The following is a 17,094-nucleotide window of genomic DNA, read 5'->3' as shown; positions in this document are numbered from 1 at the left end:
CCTGCTCACTAAAATGTCTTTGTAGCCCCAAAATCAATACCCGGGCACTCACTCTCCCTGTCATTTGTGTCCATTTGCAAAGTGGCAAAAAATTTGAGTCACCCCCCGCGTGCATGTATGTTCCCAGCTGAGGTCGAAGGAGGGGCCGCCTCCCTGCCTTCTTGTTTCCACTCTCATGCTGTAAACAGGTGTACTTCTCACAGCCTGTATAGTCCTTGTTTTTCACACTTTTGACCTTTTTGTTGGTGATTTCACTGTGTAAAATGGCCCAAAGCGCTAACTATGGTTCCTGAGTTCGAGAAGGCTGTGATGTGCCTTACAGAGAAAGTGCATGCGTTAGATAGGCTTCGTTCAGGCATGAGTCACAGTGCTGTTGGCTGTGAGTCTGATGTGAATGAGTCAACGGGATGTTTTAAATGAGGTGTCTCTGCACAGAAATATACATAACACAAGGTTCTATATTGATCAGTTGACACCAGTACTGTGACCAGAGCTTGAGCCCTGTATTTGTCCCCGGGAGCAGTGCTATCTCAGTATTCACTCACTCCGTGCTCATAGCAACTTTGTGAACTGTAACCACCGCAAAGAATGAGAAATCAGCTGTGTGTGCGCGCGCGTGGGCAGCATGTCTACATAGGAAGGTCTGCATTAATTACTTTCCAAAGATGACCATGTGGACACACACGTTCCATCCACACATCACACCCTCCTAGCAAGAGATGGAGCTTATGATCTCGGGTGCTTTGACCCATAGAGCGTGGCAGAAGTGACATTATCTGCCTGCCCAGCACAGAAGGCCTGGAAGCTTCTTCTTCCTCCACCTTAGAGCCCTGAGCTGCCATGGAAGAAGTCGAGGATTCCTCCTGGAGAGAGGGGCCTGGAGAGGCATCTCATGGAGAGGGACCAAGTTGATTCAGGGTGGTGGGGGAGGTCGGGGATAGAGTTGTTATAGCAATAAATACTGAATAATGAAACAGCGCCCATGGGCCATGCCCCTGGCTGGGGGCACAGTGGTGAAAAAGAGCAGTTGCCACCCTCATGGCACTGAGTCTAGTGAAGATGGTTTATATAACCACGTAGACCAGAAAGGACTTCATGTGATATCTCTTCCTAAATGTGAATTTATAGTGGAGAAACTGAATCCACATGGTAAGGGACTTACCCAAGTTCACACAGCAAGCACACAGGACTCCTAGCTTACCTGGTGTAGGGGACATTTGTTCTAGAAATTCCATTTGGGGAGGTTTGGGCAAAGCAGCCTAGCAAGCCAGCTTTGCCAGAAAGCAAAACTCCGGAGAGAAAAAGAAGAGGAAAAGGCAGGAGATTCCTTGCAGATGTTAAAACAGAAGCAAAAAAGTGTGAGCTACACACTCAAGAAAGGGTAATAAGCCAACCACTCCAACCACTCCTGCTCAATCCCTGAGCCTCCGAGGGCACGCACCTGACGGCTGTGTAGGTTCCCGGTACTCTCCACTGCTGATCTGCCGAATGAGGTTTTTGTGATCGAAACCATCGAAGGGCATTGTTCCATAAACGAGAGTGTAAAGCAACACGCCCAGGGCCCAGCTGTCCACCTGGAGCAGAGAGACGGGACATACAGGAGCTCAGAAGCAGGTTCCGGTACGCCTTCTGATCCATTAGCATCACAGACTGTGAGCAGCCACCCCTAACGGCCCCAGGAACTGAATTTAGCACTCGGCGGACAGGTTCCCACCGCAGCCTGACAAGTGATACGCGGTGCGGTTGTCAGCTGCTGCAGAGCCTGACCTTTCCCTCTCAGAGACCGGGAGTCCCAATCTGTGTGAGGACTTTCTTAAAAAGATTATCTCCTTGGATCCTCAGTATGATGTTGTGAAACAGGGAGAGCCTGGATTATTTTCAACCCCATCTGACAGATGGGAAGACTGAGGCGCAGGAACGCTAACTGATTTCTCCAGAGCCCCTCTCTGCCTCCAGGATGGGTGCCGGACTGGGACACGGGGCTGTTCACTCTAAATCCAGGCGCCAGTGCCTTCCTGCACCTTCTTCAAATGGATCAGGGGCTGCCAACTCAAATGCTTACAAGAGCCAGGCATGCAACCAAGATGAACAAAGCAAGAGAGAATGTGGGGTACAATGTGGGAGTGCATGGATCCACCTGACGGAGGCAGCCTCCCCTTGGCTAACTGCTGCCACACAGTAACGTAGGCCCGGCACTGCCAGATCCTTTCGGGAAGTCAGAAACCAGACTTTAATGCAAAATCTCCCAATTATTGAATGTTTGGTCCGGTTTCTTTTAGAAAGACTAACGTGGCCAGATAAAGCATGTTTGCTAGCCAGATCACAGGCCGCCAGCTTAGAACTCCAGAAAGAGATCATCAAAGATCAAAGAAACATTCATTACCTATGATAAATGGAGAGTGTCAAGTTTCTAGAGTTTTGTAAATGGAATCCAATGTCCCGCCCTTACATTCTTATTTTAGAAAGACTTTCTCTTCACTGCAATTGGTAGAGGCCCTTGGCATCCTTCTCTTCACCCTCCAGCCCTGCCTTCAAACACTCTCCAACAGATAAATATTTGGAGGGAAACATTTCAACCCACTGAGCAGCTGCTATTTAAAGGATAAGGAGTGGATGAATCTCTCTGTAAAGAGAACCATCCTTTTAAAGAGCGTAATCACTCGCAACTCACCCATTTTCAAAATAGCATTTCCACATACACATCTCTTACAGTGGTCCTGAGAGCTTTAAGCATATAGAGAAGTGCATTTCTCGTGCATTAGAAGGTGCGATTAAAACTGTATTTCCTTAGCGGAGCCTGGGTGGTGCAGTCGGTTGAACACCTGCCTCTTAGTTTTGGCTCAGGTCATGATCTCCTGGGTCATGGGATCAGGTCCTGCAGAGTCTGCTTGGAATTCTCTCTCTCCCTTTCCCTCTGCCCCTCCCACCTAAGCTCCTTCTAAAATAAATTAATAAATCTTAAAAAAAAACCCTATATTTCCTTAATCAAAGGTACATGCTGTCTAAGATATATGCAAAAAGATATTCATTGCAGAGTGAGGGGTTTTTTGCTTGTTTTTTTGGTTTGTTCTAACAGGGAAAAACTGAAAACAATCTGTCTAAATCTAGGGAATTGATTAAATTATGGTATATTCATAAAATAAAACATTATATCATCCTCAGAAACCACGTTTTTTAGTAATAACAAATTCAAAATATGTCACAATATAATTTTAAGTCAATAAAAGGCCACATGCACATATGTATACACGTATATATAATGATTGCCATTATTTTTTGAAATGCAGAGATCGACACTGGAAAAAAGTCTAAAAGAAAAGTGGCAAAAATATTAAGTGGTTATCTCTTGTGGGGGAAATTGCAGGTAACCTCATTTTCTAGATTTTTCAAACTTTCTCCCAGGTGTCTATATTGTGGCTTTTATAATCATATAAGGAAAAGCTTTCCCCACTTGCTTGCTTTTTTGTTTGTTTGAAGTATTTCTTATATCCAGTTCCTGCCCTCCCTCCTCCCTTTCCTCCCCGGCCCCCACCCCCATACACCCCAGCAACTTGCTCACCTCTGGCCCCCGGTAAGGTCTCCCATTGACAATCTCAGGAGAAGCATAGAGTGGGCTCCCACAAAAGGTTTGCAAGAACTTGTCCTTCTGGTACAGGTTGGAAAGCCCAAAGTCAGCAATCTGCAAAGAGAAGCAAGACCCACAGAGGCCGTTTAGCATTCCAGGGGGTACCTACCTTGAATCATCTGAGCACTAGGGCACCTGGATGGGTCTGCCGGCTGGGTCACCATTTTTTTCTCCAGTCCTTAGTCTCCATAAAAGAACCAGTCCACCCACAGAAATGGGCCAGTGACTCCCAGCTGCAATCTTTGGCAACCACAACAGATTCTGCTGGATCTGCACGCTACATGTTCTCTTACTTACTCAAAACCGCTCCCTGCATGGACTTGACCTTCACTTCAGTTTAGACCCACTCTGAGAAACAGCCTCAGAATCACAGCCTTGATGTTTCCGACGCACAAGACAGTACACAGCTATTAATCTGGGAAGTGCCCCATCTGTAGCCCCCCTAAAATCACACTGCACCCACAGTGACTTTCAAAAAGTCACACTTTGGAAAACCGTGACCCAGTGCCACTGATACCAACCCCTTCTCATCCACCCCCACTCTACCCAGAATTCTGTTTTGCCAACCTCTTGAGCCCAGATGAAATCTAGGACCCCAGAGTCCTAGATTTTGAGTCACCATATATCAGCCCAAACTCTGTCATTAGCCATCTGTGTGACACGGAAACAGGTCCCTTAGCTACTCTGAGCCTCAGTTTGGCCACCAGAAAATGGGAACCCAGGATCCTTTCCTGTTCTGGACCGCAGTTTTAGTGTGAGAAAAAAAAAAATCAATCACTCAAGATGAGACCATGAATGTAAACCTTTAAGTCTTCAAATTCCATACCAATGCTCTACCTAACACTGCTTCTCTTGTACTGCACACCCCTTGGAATCACTCTCTTCTCTCCTGGTTTCTTGAAGCATTTTATTCATTATCCTTTATGGCAGTACTCTTCCCTGTGTGAGTGTATGCAGGCGTGCATGTGTGCATAAGTACATATAATCACATATATACACGTCACATATATACGTATAATGTTACGTATGTACATATGCATATACGTCGCATACACACACACACACACACACACACACACACACGACACATATAAATAATAAATTCTCCTTGCCCATTAGACTGAGTCCCCTGAAGCAGGTAACATGTTCCGCATTTTCCCTCATCTCTGTGTCATCCACTGTTTAGCACCTGCCCCCGCCAAGAAATACTTGTCACTCGAACAGGCAAAATACTTTGAAAAGCACAAGACAACTAATAGAATATGCAGAAGAAGAAGAAACTTAGTCACCACTTACTGAACCACCTCCAATGATCAGGCCCTGTTCTGAGCACTTCACCCTCTCTGATCTAAGCCCATTTACACAACAATGTGAATATACTTCACGCCACTGACCTGTACAGCTAAACATGGTTAAAATGGCAAATTTCATGTTCTGGCTATTTTGCCACGATTTTTTAAGCAGACCAGGAAAGTGGGGTTTAGGGAGATGTGGTGAGGCATCTCAGGAGAGCTGACTAGCAGGCAGCAATGTAAAGCTGTGCCTCCAAACCCTCACTCCAGCCTTCTGAGACGAGCCACCATGGGCTTCTGCCATTCTCCGTGCAGATTTCCACTGGAGGCTTATAAATAGGCTGAGCAATTCACATGCCCAGCGAGCAGCCCAGCCCTGATGGCGCTGAGGCTCTGTTTTGAATGCAGCCCCAGAATAAGCCTATTTTCTAAAAGTCGTCCCTGAATGAATGAATGGAATGGCATTGAAAGCAGCTGGTGTATAACCAGCCTCAGAAAATGCATTCTCCAAGCTCGGATTGCATTTAATTGCCCGGAATTCCACTTTCTTAGCAAGGCCTCTGATTCACTTGTAGGAAGTCGGTTGGAAGCTTATGAAGCGTGCCCGTCCATCAGAAAAGGAATGGAATGGCCACAGCCCGGGAGCACGTCCCAGGGCTTTGTCCTCGGCGAGCGCAGCCAAGGCAAGGCCTCAACACTGTGCGGGGCCTGGGGGCGGGGGGAGGCATCCCCTTGCCACCCCGCAATGCGCGATGTCCGCGGCTTCCAAATACACACACCCGTGAGAGGCACCCATCGCCGCGGCGTGCAAATCCCTGCATGCACACACTCACGTCGGAGCGCTCCCAGTCCGGGCACGCTTGCTCTCTCTGCAGCCATCCTGAGAAGCGTGTTTATGTTAGGGCCCACTCCCATCCCCACAGACTGATGTTTATTAGCCTCTCCCAGTAAAACTGTCATTTGCCACTGACAGAAGATTCATAGAAATGTAGATTAGTCTGTGTTCTTGGCACTTCAGTGGAAAAGAAATATGAATCAACACACACACACACACAGAGTTCTCAAACCTTGAACCACCTAAACTCGGGCGGCAGCTCTAAGATTTCACGCCCTGTGGAGCCTCTATCGGCCAGAAGAGCAGGAATGGCCACCGGGTATAAAAACTTCTCAAAGCCTCAATTTGTCATCTGTAAAGCGGAAGTAGGAAGCGCACTGACTGCCATAGTGTTGTAGTGAAAATTAAATGATGGAAAGTATGTAAAATGCTTGGAACAGTCACTGGCACAGAAAAACTGGCCTCGAGAAATCTTTGCTTCCCACCCTTAAATCCGTAATAGTAGCTTTATCAACCTCACGATACTCAAAACAACACTGGCTTTTCCATTTCAGGTAATTATTTTAAAGCGTCTTTCTCAAATAAATATACTTTTTAGTTTTTTTAAAGATTTTTTATTTATTTATTTGAGAGAGAGAATGAGATAGAGCATGAGATGGGGGAGGGTCAGAGGGTGAAGCAGACTCCCTGCCGAGCAGGGAGCCCGATGTGGGACTAGATCCCGGGACTCCAGGATCATGACCTGAGCCAAAGGCAGTCGCTTAACCAACTGAGCCACTCAGGTGCCCAATAAATATACTTTTTAGAAGGGAACTGCACTAAGTATAAATATTAAGTAAAAGAACACAGAAGGTTTGAGGGAAAGGTGAAAGCCAAGGAGACAGTGAAAGAATAGAAATTTGGGAAATCTGAAAAAGCTGAAATTGGGGAAACAGTGATTTTAAACATAATAAAACAAAAATAACTGAACGAAAGTCATACTTTGCTGACATATAGGTAACCTCTGGAGAAAGGTAACTACTCAGCATTTTTGCTAATGATGGGATTGTCCCCTGCCTGCTACGGGCTCCCAATCATGTCCCCACACTGGGCTGATACCCCATTCAGCCTGGGCCCTGGAAAGGAATCTGAGAAGCCAACACTCAGGTCCTTCATTTTTGGAGTTTTTGTTATTACCAAGCCGTTCTGGAGGTGTGCGCTGCTGGATAAAAATCAGAGTTAGAAAGACAAAGTAGGAAGTGATTCTTCACATCTCCAAACAATTAGCCTCACTACAACACGGATGCACCATGAAGACGCCGAGCTAAGTGAAGTAAGCCAGACGCAAAAGGATAAATATTCCGTGGGTCCACTTCTCTGCGGTACCTAAAGGGGGATTAACCTCAGATCTCTGTGAATAATCGCTGTGAGCTCACCGGATGAAAAAGGAAGTATCCGGTTGCTAGTGGGTAAACGCTGGGGGAAAGCACTCATGAGGTCGATAATGTAAGTGAAGGGCTGATGGTCTTTTGCAGTGTCTGAGAGGAAGTACAGTGGGCTGGACAGATCAGAGGAACCTGGGGCTAGCCTTGGACTTGGCCCTCCTGGGTGATGGGCGGGCCCTGCCAAGTCACTCAGTCTCCTCATCTGCAAAGTGGGAATAATCACAGAACCCACCTCAAAAGCTGTGTGGAGACTGAAGAACAGGGATGAAAAGCCCTTGGAACAGTCCCTGTACCGGCTGATTCTAGATGACAGCAATTACGACACTGCTGGTGGTTTGGTCTCTTAACAATTGTTTGCTAAGAGCCAGTGCCCACCCCAGAGCCCAGAGGAATTATCGTCACCCACTTCTGGAATAGGCATGCCCAGGGTGAGAGGCTGCACTGCACGATGGGAGAAGTAAAGGATGCGGGGTTGGAAGGTTTGGGTTCAAATCCCAGCCCCACCTCTTACCAGCACTGAACTTAGGCAGTTAATTAATCCTTCCCTGTTCCACTGAGGTCCGTGGACCAGCAGCTTCGGTACCAGCTGGGAAATGATCGACCCCAAGCCATCTGGGGAAGCTCTTCACTGAGGGCACCTCCAGGAAGGAGCCTCTCAGGGGACCCCAGTGAGCAACCTGTCACGACTCACCACTCATTCGACTCGGGCATCCCTACGTGGGTGCTCTGGCCACCACGACACAGGCAGCCTGGCCATCGGCCACCATCAGCACTTGGAGAGTCCCTCCCGGGAACGGCTGTCTGCAAGCTGCCTATAGACAAGGTAAGGCAGACTCAAGCAAGGGCCAAAAATGTGCCCTCGTGTGATGCTCTCTTAGATTTGGGGCAAATTTGGGTGGTAGCAGTAGAGGGTAGAATTTATCAGGTGCCTGGCCCTTAGAGTCGAATGGCCTTAAGTTTGCAGCCAGCCCTATTGCTAATATTAGCTGCAGGAACCTCCTCATCCATAAAATGGGGGATAATCCGACCCACCCCGGTGGAGACAGTCTGAGATCCAGATGAGATAAGGCACATGGAAGGTCTGGCATGGACTCTGGCTTCCAGCAGAGGCTCAGGAAAGGTTACTTCCATTTTCCAGCCTCCATGCCCTATTCCTGTGCTTGCTGCTCCTTCCCTGTAGAAGGCTGTCAGCACATTTCTTTCTGTCAAACTCCTACCCATCCTTCAAAACCAAGTTCAATCACCACTGCCCCAGTAAAGGCTTTTTGGTCCGTTTATAGTTCACAGACCCCCCACTTCCTGCTTAACACTTCCAGAATACTACACAGGGCACTATGAGGCAAGGCACATAGAAGGGCCATCTGGCCCTGCCGAGAAAGGAGGATCAGGGAAGGCTTCCTGGAAGAAGAGGCATTCAAGCTGAGACTGAAAGGACGGGCAGGCAAAGAGCAGTGGGAAGAGCATACCAAGCACAGGGATCCATGTGTGCAAAAGCCAGGAAGCCAAAGAGAGCTCAGTGGATTTGAGGAGTGTGAGTCCTACGCAAGTTGTTTTCTCTGACCACCCTAGCTAAAAGCTCCTGCAGGCCTCCGCCCTCACTCTGCACGGATTCTCTTCGCCACCAGACAATTACATTCTGTATTTATTTGTCTGCTGCTTGTGTCCCCAAGTGGAATTCCAAGTCCACTAAGGCAGGTACCTTATCTTCCTCACTCATCTCTATATCCTTCTCCTGGCCCCTTGTTACTGCTGGCTGAACAACTGCGAGATTCCGAGCCCCCTGACAAGGGCCTGGAACGCCAGCATCCGGCACAGGGCCAGGTGCATGGTAGGGACTTAGTAAATATCTGTGGTCGAGTACATCCTGCCCCCAGGAGATACCCAGTTTGCTGACTGCGTAAGTGCAGGAACAGAGGAGAGAATGCGGGCATGCGCGGCTACACACGTGTACACAAACACATATATAAAGGGAGGAATGAACAAACAAACCGATGGGTTAATTAACGCACGAATGCAGAGTTCTCACACGCATCTAATCAAAGCCCAGGGGCCATATCCCAAGTTGGCCCTGTTTGGCCTTGTTCAGCCTCTGAGATTTCTAGCTCATCTTAGCCCCGGCCATTCAAAGCCGCTTTGCTTGTCCGCAGCAGCAGCGATCTCATTGTCATCAGGGGCAACAGGCCATTTCCCCTCTGCCCCTCGCCTCTGAGCCCTGGGAGCTCACCAAATTCCCAGCCCTCTTTGAGGAGGCGAGCTGACCCCAGGGCTTGGACCTCTTCTTATTGTAAGACATTTTTACAGGACCCTTCTATGGGAATTGTCGGCATTCCATTCTCCCAGAGAGTGGGATGTGAATCTGGCCCATTTTTATTAATTGCAAATTAATGCTATGCTGGGTGTCTATTTTCGTAGACATAGGCTTACTCCGCAGAGGCTTTAGCAGGCTTCTCCGGAGTACGGAATGCAACCCAAAGAAGCACATTGCTCTCATTCTTTCTGCCAACAGACTATGTGAATATTTTTAGAAGCCACGCCCTCTCGCCCTGGCCAGATAAATAATTTCCAATGCCAGATGTGCTCTTTGCAAATCAACATCAGGCTGAGAAGAGGGGAGGAATGAGCTACACAGCTCACACCAAACTACAGTGACATGCGGCAAGTTTAAACCAGTAGCATTTTTACAGGCCTCCCACCCTTGGAATACGGAAGATGGAACCACAGCTAGAGAGGCAGCAGAGGGGGCTCCAAGAGGGACCTGGCTACTCATAACCCGTTGCTTTCTCTGCCCGGCCCTGGAGCCAGACGCTGATGCCACAGGCTCTCCTGAACATGGAGACCAGCGTCTGGCCATGTGTCCGCTGCCTTTGCCACCAGTGCCCTTTCTAAATGTGTTTCCAGCAAAATGCTGAGTCAGGAAGAGCCGGGCAGACATAGCCGGAAGACAAATCAACACCAGCTGAAATGCATTTTTTAAAAAAATCTTGGAAGCGCGTGTGAGATGATGAAAGATAATTTGCCCAGAAGTCAAACATGGGAGTTCTCCTGGCTGTCATCCCTTCACCCCAAACCCAAACAACTTAAGGGTACCTACTGTGTGGCAAGCACTGGGCCACACTCCAAGGAAACAGAGACACAGTAAGCCCACACTGATTCCCTGCGCATGACCTTGGGCCTGTCACCTAGACCTACAGGGCCTTCATCATTTGAACAAGGGGGCTGGAAAATGACACTCAGCGTTCATCAGGCTCTAGGATTCTCAGATCCTAGCAGCATTCCTTGAACAAGCAAAAGGAAGAACCCGTGTTGGGGAATGGGAAGGTTTGGTTTCTGTGTGTGTGTGTGTGTGCACACATGTGTGCGTTTTACCTTGGGAAATGCCAGGAGAAGAGAGTCTTAAGGAAAAGACAAGGAGGAAAAAAAAAAAAAAACCATGAGTGAAAGTTCAATTTTTATAATGTTCTGTGTGTCTGCTATTTATCTATACAACGGACAGGGAGCGCAGATGGAAGGACGTGGTCCTGGGAGCTGGGAGGCCCAACACCACTACCCCATTGCTCATTCAAATGCGCCATTCCCCAGGGCTCCTGCGGCATTGTTCCCAGCACAATTGCTTTCAGAATTCTAACTATTCTTCTCCTCCATTGGGAAATTCTATGACTCCATAGGAAGCTATGTGCCTTATCACTTCTGGGACTACATCATGGGACCAAGAGGTCACACTGTCCCACAGAACCCAATCCCCAAGCCAGAGGCTCACATTCCAGGCCTTGTAAAGACTACATTTCGTTTGCAGAGCTCCGGAGGCAGGTGGCAGAAAGAATCTGCAGAGAAAGTTACCAGGGTGGATGACACAAACCCTTAGAAATGTGCCCCTCAGACCAGCACCCAGTTCTCTAGCTGTGGCCTGGCCACCACTCCCGAGGACCCAGGCACCTTCACGACAGCTGACGCCCTGTTCAGAGTCCTCTCTGGTGACCAACTATTGGCACAGGTGCCTTGGATACTGAGAGTTGAGTGCTAAGTGCTCTGTGTACTAAAATCCTCACATTTGCCCTTGATTCCCTAGGCACCCCGGGCACAGGGCACGCACACATAACTGCTCAGGAAATACTCACTGAGAAAATGGATGAACAGACAACCACCCCCAGAGTTAGGACTGGCATCCCTACTAGACACACCAGAAAACTGAGACTTAGGGGATTCATTTCTCCAAAACACTGCCATTAGTCAGGGACAGAGTCGCGATTCAAATTCAAATCGCAGGCTACCCAACTCCAAAGCCACCGCTCTTGATCTTGACTCAACTGCCCAGTGCTCAGCAGTGTATGAAGCTAAACACAGGGTATCTTGTTTAGTCCTGAACACAAGCCTGTGAGCATCACTGTTACCCCATTTTATAGTCGCAGAAACAGGATGAAGTGGGTTTCCCCATGGCAAGCAGCTAGGAAGCCACACCGGAGGGAATTTTTTGACTGGACAGCCAGTGCTCCTGCTAGAATAATCCAGAAAGGGAGAGACCTTGAGATCTCACTTCCTGATCCTAGCAAAAACTGCTTTGACCAACTGCTTCCTCCGTATTCTATGGACTAACACAGAAAGAGGTCAACGACTCGCAAAAACAAGAGGTCATCCTCACATGACTTCGAGGATCCTCTCAAAGGACTATGGTAACTAATGGTGGCCGCCACGATCTGCAAACAGTGTTAATCCAAACTCGGAGCAAGGCAACAGTCTCCCTGTGATGCGCCCCACCCCCTCCACTGAGCGCAAGAGCAACCAGGAAAGGGGGCGACGCAAGGTCGTTCCCATGCTTTGTCCGGGGACCAGGGATGAGGCACTAACGTCACCGGCGGCCAATTAGAGGGATCCCCTGGTGTCAGGAGTACCGAGGCCATTTCATAATGAAACCCATGCAGCGAACTCCGTTTATTTTGAAACCGTATTTGCTTATTTTGCAGCTGTGATCAAAAGGACATTGAGAATGCTCCGCAGGAGGCGCTTGAACCCCGTGGGCCAGGAGAGCTTGCTTCAACTGCAGCGGCAGCCAGCAAAAACACTCTCCGTGGCAGTAAACCCCCTCACCGGACGGTCTGCTCCTTTCCCAGCAGCACATACCACCATAGCCCGCTGCCCAGTTCCACAGCTGGTTCGGGGGCTGGGAGGGTCGGGAGAGAGAAGGAGAAGGCATGGCACGGCGGGGACAGAAGGGTGGCGGGCGGAGAATTCCAACTCTTACATAACCTGGGGCCCTGCTGGCAACTCAAGCCCTGGGGAGTCAGACACACACAGGCTCAAACCCCAACTCCACTTACTTACCGCTGCGTTACCTCGGGTTGATTACTTAACTTCTCTGTGCCTTGCTTTCCCTATCTGCGAAATGATGTCAATAACGGCACCCACCTCATAGGGTTGTGAAAATTAAAGGTAAGCGATAGCAGGAAAACATGACAGGACATACACACGCAATGTGTTACGGTCGTAGGTGTTTTCACAGTGACGATTGCAAACTATGAGCTTCCTGAGGACAGGGACTGTATTTTAATCATCTTTTTCTCCCAGCATGAAGATCGAGGTCTGGCATGTAGTTGGAGATCGATAAATGCTGGTCGAATTGAAGGGTTGGAACAGAACTGAGGTGACTCCCCGCACCCGCCGGCCAGGGCAGGACGCAGCCGCCTGGCTCCGAGGCTGCAGCCTGGGGCACCTTGAGCAGCCCCCTTCCCCACCCTGCGTATCAATCCACCAGGCAAGAGCTTTACCTTAATATTGCAGTTGTCATCCAGCAGGATGTTTTCCAGCTTCAAGTCCCGGTGGACCACGCCATTCTGCAATGAGAAGACAGGCGCAGACGTGAATGGGGCAGCCAGCACGAGAGACAGAACGAGGGAGCGGGAGGGTGAGCAAAGGGAGACATTTGACAGATGAAAGAAATGCGCCAGCCCCGGTGGTCTTTGCCTCCAACCTTCAGGGCTTCTCTCACTGTCATGAGGCCCCCGCCAGCCAGCGACCAGCGACAGGAGAGCATTAGTCACTTGCTGGGCGGTGAAGGGAAAAATGACTGGAATCCATTCTCCCCCAGAGCCTGTAAAACAGCAGGGGGATTCTTGGTCGGAATGTAATTCCACTGTGTGAAAGCAATAGAGTCGCGGGCGGCGAACAATGTCTGTCTGTGCTGGGCTTCTCAGGGAAGAAGCAGATTTCTCTGCTGGAGACTCAGAATGTGGGCCTCGCTTGTCTGTCTGTCTGTCTGCGGGCCTGCCCCTCTCCCCCAGGATAGCAGAAGCCCCCCCACGGGCATTTCCTGAGCGGCTGGGAGGGAAGTTCTGCAAGACCCTCTGGGCTCAGCTAGACTCAAGGGCGAAGGGTGAAGGTGGGAGGGGCCCAGGAGACCCCAGACACTGGGCTGACCCAAGCAGGTCGCTGCCCTACCGTGTGACCTTTCCGTTCAAGCAAACTCTGGCAAGGCTGGAGGCTGGCCTGCACTGATGGGCAGACAGCCCCGCTGAGGCTGGAAAGGAGTCATTAACCAGTAGGCTGCTGGTCTATCCCGCAGTAACACCTGATATGCACAGTCCTTTGTAAAGCCCAGTGATCTTTTAATGGGATGCGGGGAGGGCATGGGCAGAGGTGGAACAGAAAGAACCAGCTACTTTGGGCTGGGCGGACAAATAGCAAGGAGTAAGTTTTTCATATCGTTCAGCATAAAGGACATTTGCGATTGAAGCTCCTCTTTTAAGCAAACCAACTGGCTAGAACATCTCTGTCTTTCGATCAAGATTTCTTTAGTTCAGAATCGGCATGTTTATTACAGTTGGTGCTTTATTGTTTATTTTCCTTTCCATTTGACAGTCCTTACTACCTCCAAAAGCACAGGCTGAGGAGATAAAAGCTATATTTCTACTCCTCTTTTTCTAACGCAAACCTTCCAGGATGTGTTTTGACTTCAGAAAGGCACAAACCAAGGCTCCCGGAGGAAAGATACAGAATCTAAGGTCCCCGATTTTTTTCTCATTTTAAAGACTGGGAGTAGTTTTGGTTTATATTATTGCATTCCTAGTTTTCAGAGTAAGACGGAATGAGTCTGACAAAGCGCCATTCATACAAAATCTCAAGTACTCACACATCTCAAATAATGAAAATATGATCTGTAGTCCTTTATGATGACGCCTGATGATAAAGTAAAAAATACTGTATGATCTGAGTAATCAGTGCCTTTTGAGTCCGCAAAGAGAAGTCCAACAGTGTTCGCATGGGTTAAAAGTTTTAGATTTGAATAATATCTTCTAGTTACTTACGGAGCCGCTCTCAATTAACCGGAATATTTAACAAACCAGAAGGCCCCGTGTTGCAATCATTTGAACAAAGAAGCTAGCTCTATTTTGGATGTCATGTTCGACTCAAGTCACTACTGTCCTCAAAGTGAAAGACTGTTCCAGGTGTGACCATTCTGGGGGAAAGTGCGAATACAATGGGAATCATGACTAACATGATTAATAATGATGAAGGCTGAAATACATCTTGGAAGTAGCTGTGTACTTCATTTCCTTCTCCAGAGACAAAGGGTGGCTAACCTGACTGTATTGGGAGCACAACCCATTAGGTGTGTTGCAATAAAATGTATGTGTAGGTACGTAACCTATGTGGATATGACCTATGCAAGGAAAGATACTGAGAGCACAGGAAAGTTCACAGCCAGTAACTTCACTTCTGGATTTTCCCTCAGGTGAATCAAATGAGAAAAGGTTAACATATAAAGATGTGGATCCCTATATATATTAACCAGAAATAGGAACCAGCCTTAAATGTCCAACAATCACAATAATTACAGAGAATTTTTAGTAACATAGGAACGTGTTCTGATTAAAATACTAAGCGGCAAGGCAAGACACAAATGTAAAAATACACGCACTGTTGTACTCCGAATCCCGAAAAGGAGGAAGAAGGTCATTGGCAGAGAAACTAGGGAAATCTAAATAAAATCTGGAGTTTTGTTAACAACAGCGCCCAAATGTTGGTGTCTTGGTTTCAACAAATGTACTGATAGTAACATAAGCTCTTCCCATTAGGATAAAGTGAGGGAGGGGCATACGAGAACTCTCTGTACCAGCTTGGAAACTTCACTGTACATCTAAAATCATTCAAAATAAGAAGTTCAAATTAAAAAAAATGTTAGGAGTAGGAGGAAGAAGATGGGAAAGAAACGAACAAAAATGTCAATCATGGGTTTTGCCTGGATTCTGGAATTCTGGGTGATGGTGATTTTCTTCTATTTCATAAATTCTCCATGCAGATGACAGTAAACAGGTATCGCCTGCATACTGTGAAAACATTCACATGAGCATCAAAACCGTCGGTGCCCCGAGCTCTGGCGGGGCTCGGCCATACCTTGTGACAATAGTGCACAGCAGAGACAATCTGCCGGAAGAAGTGTCTGGTCTCCCTCTCGCTGAGGCGTCTCCGCTCGCTGATGTAATCATATAGCTCGCCCTTGCTTGCGTACTCCATGATGATCACAATCTTATCTTTGTTCTCAAACACTGCGGGGGGGACAGCAACACACAAACACCCTGTTTATCCAACAAGCTCACTTATGACTCCAGAGGGTGCGAGGGAGGACAACGGAGATGTCACTGAGCCGGGGGCCAAGAGCAACCGGTCAGGACACAAGTCAGGCCGGTCCACGTCACGAGGAGCTGGGCGAGAGTGTTCCGGCCAGGTGGACAATGACATCACCGCTCTTGTGACCGGACACACCTCTGCAACCTGAAGGGAAAGGTGCCTCTCTTTTCCGAGGGCTCCCCACCCCCCGCCCTTCACCAGGCTCGTTCTCCAAAGCCCCGCCCACCAGAACGCCGCCCCCAGCCACAGGACAGTGCAGGATAACACCTACCTTCTATGAACCATTCGATATGGACCTCACAAGCTACTCTGAACCCAAAAATGGGTAGCTGGACTTGTCACCTCTTTGCTCAAAACCTTCTAGACTTTCCATCTCACTCAAAATAAAACCCAGTGTTCCAAATTGGCCCAGCAGGTCCTGTGTGATCCCATGGATCCATCCTAGCCCGCTTCTGTGTTATTCTGTGTATTAATTTAGTTCTTCTCGCTTACTAGAGTGTAAATGGGGGTTGGTCTATTTCATTCACGGATGCCTCCCCAGCACTCAGAACGCTGACCGAGGGGCTCAAGTCACAATTATCAAATGAGTGAACTCAAAACTTCCTAAGTACATTCGGACAATTACAGGAAATAATTACTATGTGCCAGGCTCCTGTAAGGTTTTGAGTACCTGACATGTACTGACTCATTTAGATCTTGCAACAAACTTTCAGGGAAATACCACTAATTTTACCACTAGTAAAATGGGGACACTGAAGCCTGGAGAAGTTAAGAGACTTGCCCAGTGTGGCTGAGCCCTCCAGACTGGACGGGGCTCATCTCCGGCTTCCAGCGTGGATGGGGACCTGTGATGCCACAGCCTGGTGGCATGTGAGGACCACTGCAATCACCCCAAGCTGGGCTCCCTGCCTCGGCCCCTTCCCACGCAACCCCCACACCACCATGGAAATTGTTTTCCCAAATGCCTGTAAATCCTTCTCTCTCACCAACTCTGACACTCTAGCCGTGATGCTCACATTCGGCTGGACTAAGTCCGTGGGAGGAAGAGCCAGGCAGATGCTCATAGGGGCGGGTTTGGGGAGGCCACAGAGCACAGGTGCTAGCTAGGTCCTCAGCATCCCTTCCACCAAAGCCACCCCATTGCTATCCATTTCCTACTTTGGGCTTTCACATAGATGTCCTTTGAGCAAAGAGAAAATAAATAATTATTTTGAAACCCATCCCTCCCAAGGGACATGGCATAAAAACCTTTGTAGGATATCCAAGATCCTTCCTAAAGAATCCCTGCCTAATATTATG

General features: G+C 48.4%; 1 protein-coding gene across 3 annotated transcripts in view; it reads right to left on the bottom strand.

The window, feature by feature from the left end:
- NUAK1 (NUAK family kinase 1) overlaps window positions 1–17,094 on the bottom strand; it is a 72,304-nt gene that overhangs the window by 5,863 nt on the left and 49,347 nt on the right. For all 3 annotated transcript variants that reach the window (XM_025882590.2, XM_073900354.1, XM_073900355.1), the window contains exons 3-6: window positions 15,562–15,713; window positions 12,936–13,001; window positions 3,560–3,679; window positions 1,442–1,574 (exon numbers count right to left, since the gene is read on the bottom strand). In XM_025882590.2, the coding sequence (XP_025738375.2) occupies window positions 1,442–1,574; window positions 3,560–3,679; window positions 12,936–13,001; window positions 15,562–15,713 (471 nt within the window). The remainder of the gene's footprint in view (window positions 1–1,441; window positions 1,575–3,559; window positions 3,680–12,935; window positions 13,002–15,561; window positions 15,714–17,094) is intronic.

This window comes from Callorhinus ursinus, unplaced genomic scaffold, assembly GCF_003265705.2.
Source record: "Callorhinus ursinus isolate GAN/ISIS: 27379988/994484 unplaced genomic scaffold, GSC_fseal_2.0 scaffold14, whole genome shotgun sequence".
Taxonomy (NCBI): domain Eukaryota; kingdom Metazoa; phylum Chordata; class Mammalia; order Carnivora; family Otariidae; genus Callorhinus; species Callorhinus ursinus.
Note: the sequence above shows the minus strand (reverse complement) of the source record. Positions and strands in the feature narration are given on the sequence as shown.